The sequence below is a fragment of the Polyodon spathula genome, chromosome 19 (genome assembly GCF_017654505.1).
Source record: "Polyodon spathula isolate WHYD16114869_AA chromosome 19, ASM1765450v1, whole genome shotgun sequence".
Classification (NCBI taxonomy): Eukaryota; Metazoa; Chordata; class Actinopteri; order Acipenseriformes; family Polyodontidae; genus Polyodon; species Polyodon spathula.
Window position 1 is genome coordinate 11,957,716 of NC_054552.1, and position 20,589 is coordinate 11,978,304.

The 20,589-nt window shown below is 38.6% G+C and overlaps 1 protein-coding gene across 5 annotated transcripts in view; it reads right to left on the minus strand.

Moving 5' to 3' along the window:
* Positions 1-435: 435 nt before the first annotated feature.
* Positions 436-20,589, minus strand: part of LOC121294911 (GTPase HRas) — a 50,658-nt gene continuing 30,504 nt past the window's right edge. For all 5 annotated transcript variants that reach the window (XM_041219104.1, XM_041219102.1, XM_041219101.1 and 2 more), the window contains 4 exons: positions 15,640-15,818; positions 5,285-5,444; positions 2,472-2,596; positions 436-812 (listed from right to left, as the gene is read on the minus strand). In XM_041219104.1, the coding sequence (XP_041075038.1) occupies positions 2,477-2,596; positions 5,285-5,444; positions 15,640-15,818 (459 nt within the window). In that variant the 3' untranslated portion in view covers positions 436-812; positions 2,472-2,476. The remainder of the gene's footprint in view (positions 813-2,471; positions 2,597-5,284; positions 5,445-15,639; positions 15,819-20,589) is intronic.

The window sequence follows — 20,589 nt, forward strand, 5'->3', positions numbered from 1 at the left end:
AGTAATCACAGGTTCAAATACAGAAACTTTTTTCAAAGAAATGGGGTTACTAAAAGTGACTGAAAATACAAGAAGAATGTTTCCTCAATGTAAAACACAACATGGAACTGTGAATGATTAAGCTTGTGTAATTGAACTGTAATTGATCAATTATATGGGAATTAAAATTACAATTACACAGGTTACAAGGTTTGCTATGATTACATTGTAATTGGAATCAATTACAAATGACATAATTACAATTGTAATTGACACCAGATCTGATCATTATATAGCATTAAAATGCATTTCTTTAAGGCCTGCATCTAAATTGTGTCCACTGAATAATAAAAAGATCATGGCTTTTTTGGGTATAAATACAGATAATTTCTTAAGCTGATGTTTTATAATGTTTAGTTTTTTCATAAAAAGGACTTCAGATCCCAGCCATTGCCCCAGTTGTACGATTTATTCAGTATAGGATTCTGATTGTTTGTTTCAGCAAAGCAACTCAGAAACCACTATTTTCCAGCACTTTAAAAAATAAACCAAAATGTATCACCCAAAGGCAGGTTAAGACCAGTGTTCAGACAATACAATAATAATTTAAAGTGTGATTACACTCCAGCTCTGCAGCTCTGTAAGTTGGGAGAAAGTGGTTTGTTGTGTTTGTGTGGCAGTCATGAACTGAGCTGGGGAATCTCCACAGGAGACCTCCGCTCAGTGGAAACAGTCTCCGATGGCTTCGTCCTCCATGGATATGCACTTTCATCTTCGCTTTGGGTCTGTCCTTTAGCACTGCTTGGTAAGCCATGCCTCGGATATTCTGAAAACTAAATGGATAAAGAAAAGAGATTGAGGTAAAACACACATCTTTCCTGCTACCGAAGAATATAAATGCCCATTTTGCCTCTAAAGTACATTCGTGAATGCTGGGTCATATAGTCAAAAGTGTAGAGTACAAACCAAACTAAAGGAGGATGTACAAAACACTGCTGACACTGCACTCTGAATTCTGTGTTCTGTTCACCACATTACCAAAAAGACATGGAGAGAGCAACCAGACCAATCCCAGGGCATACATAAAAGAATGAGTCTAGAATAAAGAAGAATTATGGAGGCCTTCATTAAAGTTATTAAAAATCTTAAAGGAGTTGACAGGTAATCCAAACCACAACGTTAAGCACAGCATATAAACCAGGACCAGATGACACAGTCTGAAATTAAATACAGACTTAGGAAAAAAGGAAGAAGACACTTCTTTATACAGAGAATAATGAGGGTATTGAATGGGTTACCTCGCTATGTTGCTGGTTAATTATGCACGCACTAATAACGTATTATTCACAGAACAGTTTAAATAGTGAGTTAATAAGCCATTTTGCTTAAATTATACATTCCATTCCCAAGAACAGCAATTCAAAGATCTAAAGGGAGTGGATGGTTTCGTCTACAACAGGAAGTACAACATTATGCTTAACTGGTCTTACAGGAAAGGTTACAGAAGAAATAACTGAAAATGTCTGTGTGACTGTGGCAAAGTGGTAATTAGTAGCAGGTGCGATGCTAGTGCAGTAATCCAAAGAACAAACAGACAAAGTACGGGTGAAATGGATTGTTTTATTAGGTGTATAATCCAATGATCTGATAACCAGTAAATAATAGAGCTTTGCAGCACACAACAATGTGTACTGCGCAACGAAAAACGGGGTTACAGTCCCATAAATAATAAGCACGGTACTTTAACGCACACAATTAGACACACACACACACGATCACAAATCCAAAGTGAGTGCTGTCAGTGCTTGTGCAGTACGATATAATACGTGCTATAATGGTGAACAAATGGTGCTAACAATGTTAATTGTGAAGGTAGTACAGTGTTGATCCGGTTTTGTGCTGGTCCTTAGTGACAGCTCCGGATTCGTGTTTAGCCGTCTAGTGATACAAACAAGACAATTACTAACAACACGAAAAACTAACACGAATACTTGAAGTGCGCTTTTTTTTTTTTCCTTCCAGTTTATTACCCAAAACCAAGCAAAAGAAAAGATTTACGATTCTCCGGCACCTTTATGCTATCATGCATGACCCCTTGGTAAATGACCTCAGCTGTCTCTGTTGCCTGTAGCTGCTACCTCGATTACCATCCGGGTCAACATGTTCCTGCAACAGAGTCTCGCCTTCTTCCAGGCTGACCGACTTCCCGACCCAGGAAATGAATCTGACACAGTACATCTCTAGAGTATGCCAGTTGTTTGCTGCTCCTTAGTGCTACACAACATCCTGCCATGAATACCTGTCTGTTAAATAAGGCAGCTTGACTTTTGGGACATGCTGTAGAATGATGTAAAAGTGCAGTTTCTACCATGCCACAGCAGGAAAGTAATACAAATATTTTATTTATCTTTGAAAATACCAACTTGGATTCAGTGGCATATTTTGTAAAAGTATGTTTGTGCAATAAATTCTAACACTGTTGCTGAACTCACCATAATCACGACACGACACACTTGCAGTTCATGCAGTCCTGTCCACTTTCATCTGGAGGGTTTAGCTTTCTCAGTTTGTGCTGCCGGATCTCACGGACTAAAGTGTAAAACGCGTCTTCCACTCCCTGTAACAAACAGAAATTTAGGACAACATTTAATGAAATCTTCCAGCAGCCCTTATAAGCAATCAAACCCCAATCTGCTGGTAAATGGGCTAGCATGGACCTAGAGCGCCACCTACAGCTTTCTGCCTGAAATACCCTAGCAGTTCATCTCTTATCTCTGCCTCACAACTTTCACTTGCTTAGGGAATTGAACTATGACCCAAAAAGTTTCATGTTCAGAGTCTTAACATTTAATTATCATTTGCACTTCTTAAATTTCCATTTAAAATTTTCATTGCCATTTTACAGTGTTTGCAATCATTCCGAGTTGTTCTTAAATCTGTTGCTCCCGTGTTTCTGTGAATCAGCCTTAACAGTGTCTGGCTATGAGCTGCATTGAGTTTGTCTGGAGAATCCCAAGTGCCTGGACTGAACAGCCTCATTCCATTCAAATCATGTACATTGATATCAACAGAGAAGGTGGGGATGACAAATTTGAAAGATACACTGTCATGTGATTTGAATGAAAATGAGGAAGGCTGTTAGCCCAATCACAGAACAACTCTGAATAACTAACACAGTAAGCAAATGTATATACGAATGTAACTTTTCGGAGAGTTTTGAAGAATCCTGATAAAGCCGAGATTACAAAAACCAGCGCTCCTCTGGCCATATAACTCGCTCTCACAGTGCAACTGTGCCTTATCCAGGTAAGCCACTCAGAGACATGATTAAGGTTCATATCCATTTTTACTTTATTAGTGCGGGCGTCATTGCGGAGAGTGAATTTGAGAAGCAAAAAAAAAAGGTGACGTCAGCTATGAAGTATTTTATAAGTTAGCCTGCAATGCAGAGTTTCACATAAGAAGCACACAGTGGCTGTTATAGATGATAACAAATAATGATTGTTGCTGATATTGCAGTAATACAAAGAAGCCAAATGGTGGTTGTTATAGACATGCATTACAATCTAATTTAGCACATGCAGAAACGTCATCAAGCCAAAGTGATACATTTGCTGTATACTGCACTTTCACAGGCAGTACGATATTGACAAGAGACTATAGAGTTCTTCATTTATCTTTTTTTTTGGGAGCTCAAAAATACTGTAATGCTGCGTTAATCTTTTAAAGTAACGCGTTTACTTTGAGCAGACTTGTTCTTCACTGCAGCATCATTAAAACTTCACTGTGCAACAGGTTAGATGTCAGAGGATTGAGTGCTTCATGTGATAGTTTTCAATGTATTAGTCTTTTCTGATCAGCTGAAACACTGCCTGACTTGAGATGAGCTTAAATGAACCAGATGAGCTTAAATGGCAAAAGAAAAAAGCTATGTAGCAGTGAAAAGGTTACATATTACTGTACATTACTTGTAATGGAACTTTACTGAGAGAATCGTGGAATCCGGCTTTGTGACGGGGCACACTCCGCCCCTGTGCTGATTGTATTATTTTGTATTATTATTATTGAAATGTATTTTATTTGCACTGTTGGTTTAGGTTGGCAGGGAAGGGTAATGGCCTCCCCTGCCAAATCAATTCACGTGTAGAATGTGCCGGAGCACAACTGAATGATTGACAAGCAAACCGAGCTCAGGCACAGCTGCATAAGAGAGGCAGGAACCTCTCCATATATGAATATGGCACTGAAACGATTAATGTTCACTGGACACCACCTGCAATGGATCTTTGAGACAATCATAGAATACAGCTGTGTACTACCTATAAGCCTCTTTGTCAAAACATTTGGACTGTCATTGATAAATTTGTTAAGGCAACGTGGCAATGAAAGAGTTCATTCTTTAACGGCTAGCACTGGTAACAGAACTTCAAGCTGTGTATCAAACATTAAGACAATAGCTCAAAGTGTAATGTCTCTATGTAGTAGAGGTCTTCACCCGAGACCCGACCCGTATCGAACGGGTTTTCGAGGGCAAAATTATCACGCAGCGCTTGGGTCGGGTCCGATTTTGTTTACTCAGTAATACACAAACTGTCCACTACTATTAAAGAGGCTTTCTTTGGTACTGAAAATCATTGTTTAGAATTCCTGTTGCATGGACTGGCTTCTCCCAGTAGCACATGACATGAAAAGCTCACAGAAAAACACAAGCCTGTGGTGTGGGAATCATTTGTTGTTATTGTTATTACTCAATGTCATGGTCACCAACACATCAAGCATGTAGGGTTTATAAAGGGAGAGTCATAATTCTCAGTAGTCTGGGTTCTGAGGAAATTAAGGCCTCTTAATATCTGAAGAACCCTCTAGTGGCCAAACAGTGCATCATCAAGTGTTATTTTCGTTAACTTTGCATTACATCCTTCTCTTTTTCACAATGCTCTGACAAACCATGAATCACTTTGTATAACCCCCAAAAAACAACCACTCCGTAAATATTACCCAGCATGCACTCCTTTCTCATTAGGTCTCAAATGATTCTGAAAGAATAACGTTAAAGTAAACAAGCACGTTCATTTTAAAACTAGTACCATTTATCATGCTTCTAAATTAAAATACATGTATTTCAAAACTGAACATTTAAAATCAAGGTAGTTAATTATTCTGTTAGCTACACTTTAATCCGATTTCACCTGAAAAAAGTTCTGCCAAAAACTGATACAGCAGACAGATGAAAATGAAATGCAATGGGGTTAGGAGTAACGGATGTATTTGTCGATAACGGATCATCCATCACAGAGGTCCCTACCTGTCTGGTCTTGGCTGATGTCTCAATGTAAGGTATCCCATAACTCCTGGCAAGATCCTGTGCTTGCCGTGTATCCACTGTCCTCGCCGGCAGGTCACACTTGTTTCCTACGAGCACCATGGGGACGTCATCGGAGTCTTTGACTCGTTTTATCTGCTCTCTGTGAAGACATGGGGGGTTAGTGGGCTGTGTTTATGGGATCAAAGCAGGACTTCACTATGAAAAGTCAAAGAGACACCACTGCTCTTCAAAGTAACCTTTAAAGAAGCCTTTAGGCAATATGCCACTGCCAGGTCAACAGTAACGACACTAGTTATAAACAGCACAATAACGCCAGTTCTATATTCCTTTCATCCCACAGGAGAATTGTCAGAAATCTTGGAGCACTGAATTCATATTCCAGGCCATCAGGCAAGAATCAAAAATCAAAAACAGCACTGAATCAAATGCAAAATGTTGTTTTTATAGTAAAAAGAAAAAGAGTGGTATACATGGAATTTCACATTATTTAATAATAACTGTACCAAAAATCTGAAAAGAAAATCGTATTTACAAGTACTTATTCTAGTTTAAATTTGAATTATGGGGGGGGGGGGGGGGGGGGCTATAATTATAGTGGCTTATAAAAACAACAAAAAGGAAAGTGCTGCCATAATTTAAATTCCTAGGGTTGGTCATGGACCTGCAATGTTTTTTTTGTTTGTTTTTTTTTGTCCAAGTTAATTTACCAATATCAAGCAGAAACCCCCATAACTTACTCTGAAATACATTGCTAGGAGGATGTAATACTCAAAAAGCACTTCTAGCAAACATCAACGGATTTATAGCAATATATGTTTTATTAAATGTTGCAGAGTTGCATATTTATTTTTTATAGTACTGACAAACATAACTTAGTCCATTGACAAACAATATTTATAGACTAGAACCGAGATTCTCATCAAGCAGAAAAACAGATAAAATACATAAATTAATACTGTATTTCTGTATTTTTTTGGCAGATTCATTAGGTACAGAGATTAAACACAGATTAATGTTCAAGGTCCTTTTACCAGAGAGTAGTTTAGGTTAGGTTAATGGAAATCTCTGAGCCATTTTCTAATATAGAGATATGCCTCTATACGGAGCATGTAAAGAGACTCTGAGTTGGGAGGGGAAGGGGGGGGGGGGGGGGGGGGGGGGGGAGGGGGAAGGGGGGGGATCAAAAACATATTTCTGCCCCTTGTTTTCATTGGGGGGGCTAGCACCCCCACCCCTGGTCCCATCACATATGCTGCAGTGTCTGCAGAGGAAGCATGATCCTTAGAAGAATTTCAATATCAATACAGTACACAGCAAAGGTAATGCTGCATTTCTTGTAAACTTTGCAGGGTGTTGTCTAACACACTAATGTATATAATATAGTACTGTTTGATTTTGTGGTTTAGTACCAGTCACTGCACATCATTGATGGGTTTTGGAATTCATTTTCTGATCCCTGCATTTCTTTATAAATGCATACACAGGGTAAGGAGATAACAAGGAGGACCACACAACAAGAACAAATCTAAGCTGCCAACAGGGCCTACAGTGTTAAAACACTTGATGAAATGCGATGGGAGTACATCTGGCTATCTGTTAAGAGAGTCTTCTCATCCAGCTTGTTCTTGAGGTGTCTCTCCCTCTAATTGAATCAGGATCGATTTCATTGGTACTTCAGAGTAATCTTATCAATTACAGGATAAGCTTTCTTTAACCATGATAAATGCTACAGGATTACATCACTCTTAGCTCAGGGCCTCCACAGGCAATCTTTTCCCCACCCCAGTGAAATATACCAGCAGCTGAAACTGACTTTCACTGCTTGGTTTAATTGTTTCCATATCTATTTTAGATCCACAAGATGTATTACTAAACACAGCTTTAAAATCCTTTTACTCTGCTTGGGCTTCGACAGTATTCTTGGTACCCACAGTCTTGTTGCAGTGTCTCAATCCCCTCTAGCGCCCCCTTTCTGGAGGGTATATGCATTGCAGTTCCCATAATCCTTTTTTTGCACAACCAATTTGTTTTCATTTTGCCTTTTAATTTATTGATTATGCATTAGCTTCATAGACAGATACATGTCTGATATTGAGAGACTTACAGTTAAAATATGTGACTTACTGAGTTTCTTTCAGTGTAGTAAAATATAATTCTGACATAGCAACCTTTGCTTTATATTGTTTCCTACCCCTGCCCTAGCCATGTTCACCCAGGATGTGTGATATAATAATCACCCCAACTTGTACAAAAAACAGCAAATAGCACTCTGGCTGTGGGATCTGTTGCTTCTCTATTGAGTTATTACTCTTGTTTTCTATCTCTACCTTTGCCTGGCTTTGAGCTTGTCTGGAGAATCCTAAATGCTGGGACAACAGCCTTCCTCATTCAATTCAATGATGTGACTTTTCATCATCTATATACAGAGAGATTAAGGGGACCTGGCAGAGTTGAAAAGTCACATTGTCACGATTTTAATGGAATAAGGAAGGCAGTTCAGTCCTGGCACTTCAGATTCTCCAGACAAGCTACAAGCCACGGGTAGCGCTGGCTTCTCAAGCGCTTGCGTAGCTCTATAGGAGGAAATGGGACACTCTGTATGAGACGTGCAAATCCCCAAGCGGCTGCTAGGCATGACTCGGTTGAGCGCCTGGCTATACAAAGGAGCCGCTGACCACACTGTGAAAATACCAAAGGAAAAACGTACGGTCTCTTTATCCACGCATGTTGACCTGGATAATTGAAACCTTTTATAATAGATTTAGCTTGGGGGATTTTATTCTACACCAGTATAGAAAACTGTGTCAGTACAGAAGGGATCTTCCTTATATTGGATGCAACGCGACTGCTTTTGGTCAGCTATATTATAGGCATTTTTATATTTATTTCGCTACTGTGTTTTGTGTATTAATTTTGCATGTGTTTTTACTATTGCTGGTATAATCTGTGTATTCATTTCACATATTTTTACTATTATATAATCAGAACAGCCTCGCACTACTGCCATTGGGTATGGTAGGCCACCCACAATTGCAACAAGTACAAACAGCAAACACAATTGTTGACTGTACATGTTGTAATTATAAAACAGCAGAAAGAGATGCTGCTCTCCGATTGGTCAATCACACGTTCCACCCATTGAAACATTTCACAACATCACCACGGCTGGAGCCTCATCACAAAATACTGATAATGACATATTAATCCGCTAAAGGATAAAAAGAAACAAAAAAGGTGATGGGGAAATTGAAGGAAACAGGGACTCCATGCACCCTTCCCGTCAACAGAGCATGAACTACACCCGACGGAAAAAGATATGCAACTCTAACATTTGGGGAATCAATCTAAAATCATAACTCCCACAAAGAAGATGTAAAGCGATGTATGATTACTTTAATAATCTAGTCTGTCCTGAACTTTCACTACAAGAAAATACATCAAAATGAGCAAAGAATACCTTAATATGTGCAAAATTGCACAAGTGGACCTCCGTAGGAAAAAATAACAATGTGACAAATATACCCTAGGTAGTGCCATTAAACGTGAAACAACTGCATTCACGGTTCTTAATAATCAATCCAATATCCTCCAGTAAAATGTAATTCCATTAAATACACATGGGCTCAATAGGTGTTATTACTATTTGTAAAATGATCAATATACAGTGGTAGTCATAATCAGCTAGTCATCTGTCGCGACACTGTGGCAGTGTCATAATGTAAAAATGAGGCAGCTTTGCAATCCTGTTTATTCTGACTACCACTGAATCAGCTGCACTTCATTAGTTCTGCCACCAAGTGGCAAAAGAGAGCAGAAAATGCATTAAACAAAAACAGAAGGGAGTGCTCTGGACTTAAACACTAAGCTTTAGCGTTATGCTCTGACCTCACACTTGTTCAAATAAGAGAAGTTAGTTATAGTTATGAAACTAAAATCAATATAACAGGCTGTATAAAAAATGCTTACAAGTATAAATACCCCACAAACACGCACCCTTTGTTTTAAGCACACAGAATCTGAAGTGATCTGCAGACCTTATTGTAATATTCATGTAAAAATGTATTTATACTACTGGTACAGTACCTCCACTTTTCATTTATTACATTTTTTGTATTCTGGTTTTAGTCAGGGTGGGCAATGTGTCCATTGCCTTCTTGGGCCAATCAGGGAAATAATTAAATGCAAATACAAGGTGCTGGAAGCTACCAAAATGTCAAATTATTGCACTTCTAGGAGTCAAAATAAAAATAAAGGTTAGCAGAACCTGTCATAAATGATTGAGCTGGTTCCAGGGGTCCATCACATGTAGAAATATCGTATCTCAGAGGGAGTCATTATACTACATTGTTGTTACTTTTATTAACACCGGGGCATTACTAATGAACAATGTGAGGTACATCAGCGTGTCTAAAATACCACAGTACGGTACTGCACCCAGGGTTTTTAAAATAAGCCCTCACCATCTAAAATGATAATTGCGCCGGATACTTTTGTTATAATTTTTTTTCAGGTATTATTGTAAATTTGTCTTTGAGTGTCATTAAAAAGAGAGGGAATGGATGTATCAGTAAAAATGTCTTCAATTGTATTTATACCAGCATTGATTCAGGAGTTGCTATTAAGACATTTTTTCTTATAGATTAAGACAACAAAGTTTATTTCTCAATATGAGCATTTTAAGAAAGGTGAAAGCAGAACACAGAAATATTTGGGACTGTAATTAGGAAGTGTACTGCTGGGAACGTTTAGGGAATTAAAAGTAAAAAGTACTGCAGCTTACTTGACTGCAGTAAAGAAAAAAAAAGTCCATTCATCAAATCTAGCTCTCAGATTGTGCTAAAGAAGATATCTAAAATATATGAGAAAATGCTTCCCGTGATGTATTTAATGTCAGAAACAGCAGAACGAAGTCAATGCAATTTAAATTAGTTTTTACTGAAAAATAAAACGGGAACATGTAATCATATGAGCTGCTTGTGTTGCCTGCTGTCAGATGAGGACATCACTAACACTGAGCATGGCAGCTGCAGCATGCTATATCCCATGTTACATACAGCATTACACAATTAAAGGTGCGGTCACCAATTCCATACACATTTTCAGTCTTGTGTTGCAGGGGCCTTGATGCTCCAAAAGTCCATTTTTATTTGTTGTTGGAGTATTTGCCAGACACTACAAGCAGACCACTACTATTCTAGCACATGCTTAACACTAGCACTGCCATAGTCGCTTTTTGAATGGCTTTTGCAATTCAAATTAAATATCTCTGCGTATGTGAATATCTCATGCATGTCCGTTATTAAGTGTTACTACATGTTTGAATTAATTACCCATACAGTGTTTCAGGTGCAGAATCATAAAAATGAATACGTTATAAGTTGGGGTCTACCTAAATCGCGATTTCGCGGAAATCGTAAAATTGAGGGGTCACCACGAAATTCACCTCTTTTAGGGGCCAATGCATAACGGACAAGTACGGAGAGAAAAAAATAAACCTTGCTTAAATGAACTACTGCACAACGCAAGAGACTACGTATCTTCCTTCTATAGAAGCCCTTTTTTATTCCGTTGCAGTCCTGTGTGAATTGCACTTAAGCAAAACACAAACCAAAAACGTCCACAAATAACATTTACAAAAAAAAAAATTCTCCAAAGCGGTTAATGTTGTTGTTTACTATTCAAATGACAATTAAATTTTAATCAGCCTGTCAGTGCGTCTTCACTGCTTTTCTGTGACCTGTACTGTGCAGTAGGGGGTGGGACAAAGTTGGTGCTGCATTTTCATTTAGGTTGCTAAAGTCTAGTTTTCAGCATTGGAGGTAAAATAGTAGAAATGGACAACAGAAAAAGTATATTTCAGCTGATGGTTGTTTCAAGATATTTCCCAAAGAAACTGTACATGCAGATTGAGGTAATTGTTTTGCATATCTATCTTTGGAGAAAATCCGATCGATCACTTTGGCTTCAGAATCACACATTAAACAAAACTACTACAGAGGCTGCTGAACAGAACGTAAAATAAACAGCTTTCAGAAAACAAACTGGAAAGTCAGTCTAGACAAAAAGTATTCCTGTCTGCAAGTTAAATCAGTACTAAAAACGATCAAGCACAGCCACCTCGCCTCAACCTGCTGCTTACATTTTTTGCAGTTTGAACTTTAGATCCAAATAGCCACGTTTTCTTTGTTTTCACTCGGTCCTAATAAAATTAATTATTGGATGAGACATGACATGACAATGGACGTGCTGCATATATTGCCTTTGTTAAAGCATGCCAGGTGCCCTTGGGTAAATTAGTTTTGGGGCTGTTTGTAATCAAGTTCCACATCTGTATAACTTGGCACAGCTTTGCCTTAACTTCCAACCAATTGAGTGGATGCAGAACGTGCAGTCTCATGTATGGGCAAGTCAACTGCAGGGGGATGCTGCATGCTTGCCTTTAACAAATGACAGCGCTCTGTTTTAGAAAGGAAGCAAGTACCACTATTTTAGGCTTTACAGTGTTCTGAAATACTGTCTACTTAGGTTTATTTAATGTTTAAACAGGTCCGCGAAATCGTAATTTTATTACGAAACCTACTTGTGAAATATACGTAAATTTACCACGATTTAAGTAGACCCCTAGTTCTAAGCACTTGCTTCTTCAACCACGAGACCCGCAGTTTATGTGGCATATTGAAACCAATACAATATAGCCAACAGTTTAGTCTGGGCTTTGTAATAAAATCAAAGTCATTGTGAAAGAACGTATTATATACTCCTGTCGAGTGCTGAAACACTAATGAAAGTCATTCTACACATCATATTATTATTATTATTATTTTTTTTTTTTTAACAGTTGTCACAAAATATACACAATGAATCACAATACAGTGTGATATAGCTATGCTACTTTTTTCTCGTCTGCCTGTCCTCTGAATAGAGTTACCACCAACAGGTGAAGCCGAGCAAGCCCCCCTGCACTCCACTACACTTCTCAGGCAGAATGACTGTGCCACCCCCGAGTGTGTACAGGTGTAAAAAAAAATAATAAAAAAAAAAACTGTGCTTATTCTAAACTCTCTGCACTAATCAGTATCATCAGGGCTGAATGAAACTCGGAGACTGTTGCATTTTATAATGCAACAAAGTACGGTGTGGATATACTGGATCAAATGCACAAACTGCCATTATGCTATCTGGTACATGTGTAAAATACTGTATTATTTATGAATACCTTAAAATGTATAACATGTTAAACTTATTTTAGAAAACTTGCCAGTTCCCTGTTTTTAAAAACAATTTTTGATGACTCACTTCGAATTTAGGTTGTAGTGTAAGAAAATGTGTTAAAAAAAAAAAAAAAAAAAAAAAAACTAAATGGAGCCCACATCTACAGTAGCTAAAGCAATTTAATTTGACTTGCCTGTTGCAAATCAAGCAGTCAGTGCCAATACTCCTCGCTCATGACATCCCATTCTAGCTTACAATGCTTCCCGATGCAATTTCTGCAGCCAGCTACACAACAATATTCTCTCTCCTTCAGCAACAGCAAGCTTCCAAACAAAGCAAACTCCCAGCTGAAGCTGCAAAGCAAGCTATGCGCTATCAAGCACTTGTCAGTTCCAGCCACTAGGGGTCCTCCCCTTGGGGCATCTCAAATTTGTCACATTCAAGGCAGGACATTCATATCTCGTCTCCTCGTTCTGTATACTATAGTAAAAATCCTGCCCATCAGAATATTGCTAGTGTGCCTGGACTGGGGGGGGGGGCATCTTTCCGCCAGGACCACCAGAGGTTTCCTCCAGAAATGTCTGAACATTTGTACAAAAAAATGAAATTGTCATGGTCATGCTAATTTTTTTTCATCTGTCATGTGGAATTGCCCTATTGAGGTATACGGCTACAAGTCTAAATTGTAGTACAAGACCACAGAGACAATGTATGGAATACAGCAGCTGGCACATACCATAAAATCCTGAGTTGAGGGAATTCTGTCAAAGATTACTTCTTGATAATGCAGAATTTGATGGAAAAGAGAACAACTATGGTTGTATTTCAAACTCTTTGCATATGAAATGCAATATACAGTTAATATTACTGGAGGGTTTAGTTTTTTAGGATTGCAAATTCTGTGCTTTGAGACGAGCAAATTCCAAAGTTTGTTTCAGAATATTAGCATTAAAGAACTGTTTTAATAATCGTAATGTTAGCAATGATCATTGCTAGCAAGAACCTGCCCGTTATATATTTAAAAGCAATTAAGTGCACTCATTTATTTTAATTTATAACTTTTACATATTATTTTTTTTATATTAACTTGCTAACTACAGGTGCCTGTCCTCTCCAACTGCCTCACACATTATTCTCCTCTATTTTATTTGCCAATTTTGAGATCAGCAGCAGTAAAAAAAAAAAAAAAAAAAAAAAAAAAAAAACAGGAGCGATTCAGCCAATTGTATCTTTTGAACGTTTGGCTGCCACTGTTACCTGCTTAAATACCTACCTGCTAATTACAGCCAGTTGTACTTAATTACACAGTGCCAGATGATTCTAGCTCAATAAAACATTAAACAATTAACCCTTAATCAATTGTGCATGTGGTTGTGTTAAAACATCCACAAAAACAAACCTTCTCCAGTGTGTAAATTAGACTAGAAGTTCTTTTCAATGTCTTTAACCCTTTGAGTAGTGAGTTTTAGAATATTTTGATGGGCCCACTGGAGTGAGTTTTTTTTAAATTTTTCATAATTTTTCATATTTACACTAATCACATCGATACATTGTTTAGTAGGTCTATTAGCAATTTATTACACAATAAAAAATATGTAAACAACTATTTATTATCGTAAATAAACAAAACAAATAAATATTAATCGTTATTTTGTCATAGCGAAAGGTTTTGACAAAAATAGCAGGTAATCAATAAACAATAAACAACGATCCGGATCAAGCACAACATGTCCCAAAAAAAAAAAAAAACGAGAGAGAGAGAGAGAGAGAGAGAGAGAGAGAGACACATCGGGGTGAAGGCAGTGAGGAAAATGTAGGTCAATCATCCTTGTCATGTTGTCTGTGCTTGGGAGTCTCCTCGACTCTATGACTTCTGCCTTGTGTGACATTTTCTAGAAGCTTCGAGATGAGGCAGTGCCTTATCTTGCTGAAAGGGATAGTTTTTTTAGATGTAGTTTTGTGGAGGATGAGGCGATCAACACGGCCAAGTCAAGCAAGTGGAACAATAACTTTTTGTATCACTTGAGAGACTTTGTTGCACAATTGACAAAACTATGTCTTCGCTGGACACCTGTAACTTGATGTTGAATATAAATATTCTTCACTGACACATATATGACACCTGTTTCAGTAGAAGAATTTAAATGTCAAGCGGAATTCAATATAATTTCTAGCACTTCTTTCCCACAGAGCATTTTTTGCCGTTTTCCATACATTGCTGACGTTTTGTGACTGTTTGGTGTGTGTAATTCCATAAATATCTGGCAGATGGCGCAAGCGACCACTACAAGGTGTTACTAGTGTTATAATATTAGGAGTTTTGTAGACTCAGTAATTCAAGTTCAAAGCTCAGAATTTGCAAAACGTACCAGTACTTTTGTACTCCCTGGGGACCATTAATTCAATGACGTACCGGTAAGTTCGTACTACTCAAAGGATTAATTTTAGCTCCCTAACTGGTTGAAGTGACAGACCCAATGCGAGCAATCCCCAACTTTTCACAGCCATGAACCACAACGTTGTGCCTTTACCACTTTTTCGTTAAAAATGGTTATTCAAGGGGCTCCCGAGTGGCGCATCCATTAAAGACACTGTGTGGAGTGCAGGATGCGGCCTATAGCCTGGAGGTCGCTGGTTCAGGTCCAGGCTATTCCACTGTCGACCGTGGTAGGAGTTCCCAGGGGGCAGCGCACAGCTGGCCAAGTGCTGCCTGGGTGGGAAGGGTCTAGGTCGGCCAGGGTGTCCTCGGCTCACCGTGCACCAGCAACCCCTGTAGACTGACCCGGAGCTGCATGGTCCTTCAGTGTAGCTCAGAGGTGGTTGCATGGCGGGCCCGCAGAATGAAAAGAAGCGGAAGGCCGATGGCACACATTTTGGAGGACTTGTTTGTCCGTCTTCGTCCCTCCCCAATCAGCACGGGGATGGCAGCAGTGAGTCGGGTTGAAATAAAAATAATTGGACATTTCAAATTGGGGAGAAAATAAGAAATATAACTGCCAATTCCAAATAAAAAAAAAAAAACAGCTAGTGTTTTTTAAGTATCGCTGGAATAGCGGATCTCGGTCTGATTGTTGAGTAGCCTTCATTGCGAGGGCAGTTCAAGAGAATCCCTGAATACAGACCTGTACTGATGGATGTCTTCAAAGGACTTGGTGTTGTTAATGGCAAAGACACACAGGAAGCCTTCTCCTGTCCGCATGTACTGGTCCCTCATTGCACTGTACTCCTCTTGACCCGCAGTGTCCAAGATATCTAACAAACACGTCTCTCCATCAATTACTACCTGTTTTCTATAGGAGTCCTGTCGGCAGAGACAAAATGAGGAAGAAGCTTGTTAGACACAAACTGCTCTAATGGGAGAATTGCAGATCAGCAGCTTGGAAGATATGACACTACAGTCTAAAAGTTGGCTATGTGTTTTAGAAATATGCTACAATGTTAGGTTTTTGTTTTTTAAACTGCACACATACTACACACCTACTCGTGTGCTATTAGTTTGAACAGATTTTGCAATGGTTGCTAATAATATGATGTACTAAGATTTGTACTTTGTAACTTAAATACTAGTTTGCACCCATGCTTTTCTAATGTAGCAAAACTAGCAAGAAACTCCTGAGGTAGATGTAGAAGCTCTTAAAGTATATGGTGCTAACAAAATACTTCAGTAAATCTTACCTAATATATATTGCAATCATTTTGCAGGTCTCAGATTTCCCTATATGAAAAATGCAGACATTATGAGAAAGGTGAATTTGATTTTTTTAAATTGTAATTTATATTAATTTATTTTACACTTTTGGTTAACTTCATAAGATCACCTGAAGGAATAAAGTCGACACTGAAAACACATCAGTCATATAAAAAGTAGTGACTGTTTCTCAAATGTGTGTCAGTGCATCTAGCTTCGGGGAGTTTGACAGATAAATAAACAGCAAACATTTAGAATTTTTTTATTTTTTATTTTTTTCTAGAGAAATCTCAATTTAAAATAAATTGCACTCAGGAAAAAAAAAAAAAAAAAAGAAAAAGTTCTTAATTGTTTTTCCAACAAGGACTCCAGAAGCAAGTCAGGTGTGTCAGATACGTTCCTTCAACAGGAAGTGCAGGACAGAAAAGAGCGGGAGAGTTTTATTGTTTACAAATGCTATGAAAAAATAGCATTAAAAATCAAATCCACGTTCAACATAATGTGTGTGTCTTTCATGTAAGAAAATGTGATCTACGAAGTAGAGAATATGTATTGGATTTTTACCGTTTACTATAAATTAACCTTCAAATTAACCACCAAAAAAATAAGGTTCTGCAAACACAGATTTAAAATGTAACATATTAATTCCTGTGAATGTGTTATTCGCTGTAAAGTTGGTCTTTTTGATTATTATAGATGAATTACTACACAGCTATACATGAGTCAGAACGAACATGTATCATGCCTTTGTATCAGAATTGTCTCTGTATTTCACATTTGGTACAATAAACCAGTGGTTTAGGAATATAGAGATTCTCAGTTACAAAACAATTGCATTAGCTTAACTATTTCAGGTTAATATTGACAGAAAGACTCCTCCTTTTATTCCCAGGTTACGAATTGAAGGTTTGGTGAATCCTTAAGCGGGAAATATTTTCTGGTATTGGTGTTCATTTGGTTATTCTGAATAGGTTATTAGTTTTTTGTTCTGTATGTAAAATAATACAAGAACTCGTGGTTCTGAGTAAATATTTTTTATACCAGATCTCATTTTGGAATCTATCTTACAGTCATTCAAATCCAGTGACACAATGACGCTTAGTTTCTAAGCAGGTGCAGAGCTTAATATAAGGAAAGTCATTCTCCAAATTCAGATCATTTAAATTAGGTACAGTATATTAACATTTTCTTTTCCATACTTGTTACATTAACAGAATTGATTCCAGAGTGCTGTGGTTATTTCACATGGTGTATCCTCTCCGGTAGTTTAAGAGGTTTGAAGTATTGCAGTGCCATTGACACAGAATGTAAAAAGTCCTGCCTAAGTCCTGCCTAATCCTCAATAACTTGAACTTAAGAGCGCAAGGTAAATCAGAGATTTAATAAGAGGACTCTGCTGAAACAGTGTAATGCTATGAAACAAAAGGACATTGATTACAATGTGCTTGTCATATTGCAATACGAAAGGAAATACTTTCCGACAATTATTCCCTGGTTGATCTGAGGCTCAATGCTTGCTTCTTGTAGAAACCAGATTCTAGGGAGTACAAAGACGAAATGCTGGTCTTGGGGGAAGCACACGTGTCCAGGTCACGGGATTTATTTTACAGTTAGTAAGAAGCAAAACAGAGAAGAAAACAGCTAGCCAGTAAATGCAGTTCTAGTGAGCGTTCAAGCAGATGCATGATGACTAGTAATAGTCTTGAAGAGAACACTTTGAACACTGTGTGCACATCGTGATCAGAGTTAAAAGGATGGCTCAGGCTATTAATGATATAAAGTGGACAGTAGGGGGAGTGAAGTGGTAAGCCCTGCCATTCACACCCTTTTCAAATCATGAGCTTCATTTCTGTGTGCTTTACTGGGAGCTTACAAAGGTTATAGCTAACAAAATAAGTCCACAAATCCTGCCTGTCATGCACTTGGTTCACTATCCCTAACTATCTCAGCAGTTTGAAAGAAACATATAGTAAACAAGTAGTGTAATTTTAAAACATGATATCTGGTACTACACAATGTTAAAGAATGTGTTCAGTACGATTGTCTTCCAAGTCTGTTACTGCTTTACTTACTTGTGGGTCAAAGCAGTGATTAGGGTGTAGGATGAAAATGTATTGGAAATATCATACAAGAGTAAAATGTATTGGTTAAAATGATTGAAGAGATAAAAGCACATGCAGAAACGTATGGAATGAAATATGGTAAACAATTAACCACAGTAACTTTGTAGAAGAGACTGATTAATGGGTGGTTGCACTTGATTGGAGTCACGGGTAAAGGGCTACATTCTTCTGATAATTGGTGAGAAAGTTACACTCATCTTTTAATACAGTTACATAGCTAGGGCACATCAAAAAGCTCTATCATGACCAGAACATGCATCACAAGCCATATGCATCTGGGGATCTCGTGTGGATTGATAACTCAGCTAAGCTCATAATAAGCTTTCACCGCATTGGAAAGGACCGTATAAAGTACTTAAAAGAATCGCGCAAGGTAAATCCTACCACAAACTCAGTTTACTACTCGACCACCTTTATGCTCCTCAGGTTGCCCCTCCTTCCCTCTCCCCCTTCTAACCTCTCTCCATTGCTGATGTTTCAAGCTTACTGTTTAAATCAACTATTGCCACATGCCCCCCCCGGACCCCTCGCCGACTAACCTTATCTGTCTCTGTGCTTCTGATCTTGCTCACTCCATTATGCATGCTCTCAACCTGTCCCTGGACTCTGGCTCAGTTCCTGCTGCCCTTAAGCTTGCCCGAGTTATGACGGTGCTCAAAAACCCTCCCTTGACCAGGCTGACTTATTTAATTTCCATCGCATCTCCGATCACCCTTTTCTCTCAAAAACTCTCAAAAGGGTTGAAGCAGTCAGCTGATGAAACATCTCACAGACAACAATCTGCTTGAATCTCTACAGTCTGTATTTCCGGCCGCATCACAGTACTGAAACTGCTGTGCTCCGGATTGTGAATGATCTCCTGCTCAATGCCGATGCTGGTGCTCCCTCTGTACTTGTCCTCCTTGACCTAACAGCTACTTTTGACACCATAGATCATGGCATTCTTCTTGACCGCCTTCTCTGGTATCGCTGGAATCTCTGGAACCTGTCTCTCCTGGATGTCCTCTTACCTAGCCGGACACATGCAGTCTGTTTTCTATGCTGGATGCAGTAGGATTACATACCCAGTCACTTGTGGTTTCCCCCAAGGATCTGTCCTTGGGGCCCCTTCTCTTCAGTATCTACATGCTTCCCTTGGGTCACCTCATCCGCCAACACAGCCTCATGTTTCACTCCTATGCTGACAACACCCAGCTCTACTTAAAACTCGACCCTGGTAGCCCCTCTGCCATGGTCCCGCTCTCGGCTTGCATTCAAGACATCAAGGCCTGGATGGCTGTCAATTTTCTTCAACTGAACTCCTTCTACTCTGATCTAAAACTCAACTTAAGAATCTAAATATAGCTGCCCTGAACCTTGGAAACTGTCTGCAGCTGTCTTCCCCCATAGTATGATATTTTGTCATGCATTTTTCTCCTCTCCACTCGACAACTGCAACTCTCTATATGGTGGTCCAGCTGCACTGGCTACCTGTAAAGTTCAGGATTATTTTCAAAACTCTACTGCTCACCTACAATGCCCTTCAACACACAGGTCCTGAGTACCTCCTCAACCAGCTGACCCGCTAAGTGTCTGCCTGCAAGCTGAGGTCCTCTGACTCTGGCCTACTTGCTATCCCCAAGCAAAAGTGCATCACACTTGGAGAACACTTGTTTAGCTTCACGGCTCCGACTTTTTGGAACTCTCTCCCAGATTTGGTGTGTGAGGCTCCCACAGTCGTTCACTTTAAATCAACTCTCAAGACCCACCTGTTCTCAATTGCTTTCCATGCTCTGATATCTGCTATTAGCTGCTGTGTTCCTGCTACTATTTCATGCATTATTCTACTATCATGTATTATGCACTTTCCACTGTATTTAATGTATTATGCATTGTTACTGTATCATGTTTATTATGCATTTCTTTATTTAAAGTTTTATGGATTTTCTTGTTACTGCATCTTGGTAAGCACTTTGTGATGGTGGTCCACTATGAAAGGCGCTATATAAAATAAAGATTGATTGATGGAAAAAAAATACATGAAGAATGGAGTTGTGGCCATTAATACAGTAACAATTGGTGTATAGTGACTTCAATAAATATCATTTTTAGAATATACTTGTTATAAAGTCACTACACTTGTCCATTTCCACATAGTGAGAAATACAGACAATGTTTTTTGTGCATTTTACTTTTGAAGATTTGGGTGAGTTACTTACAGCAAGCAAAAACATGAGAAGAAACAGATACTAACAATGTCTCTCTCGAACACTGCATTAAAA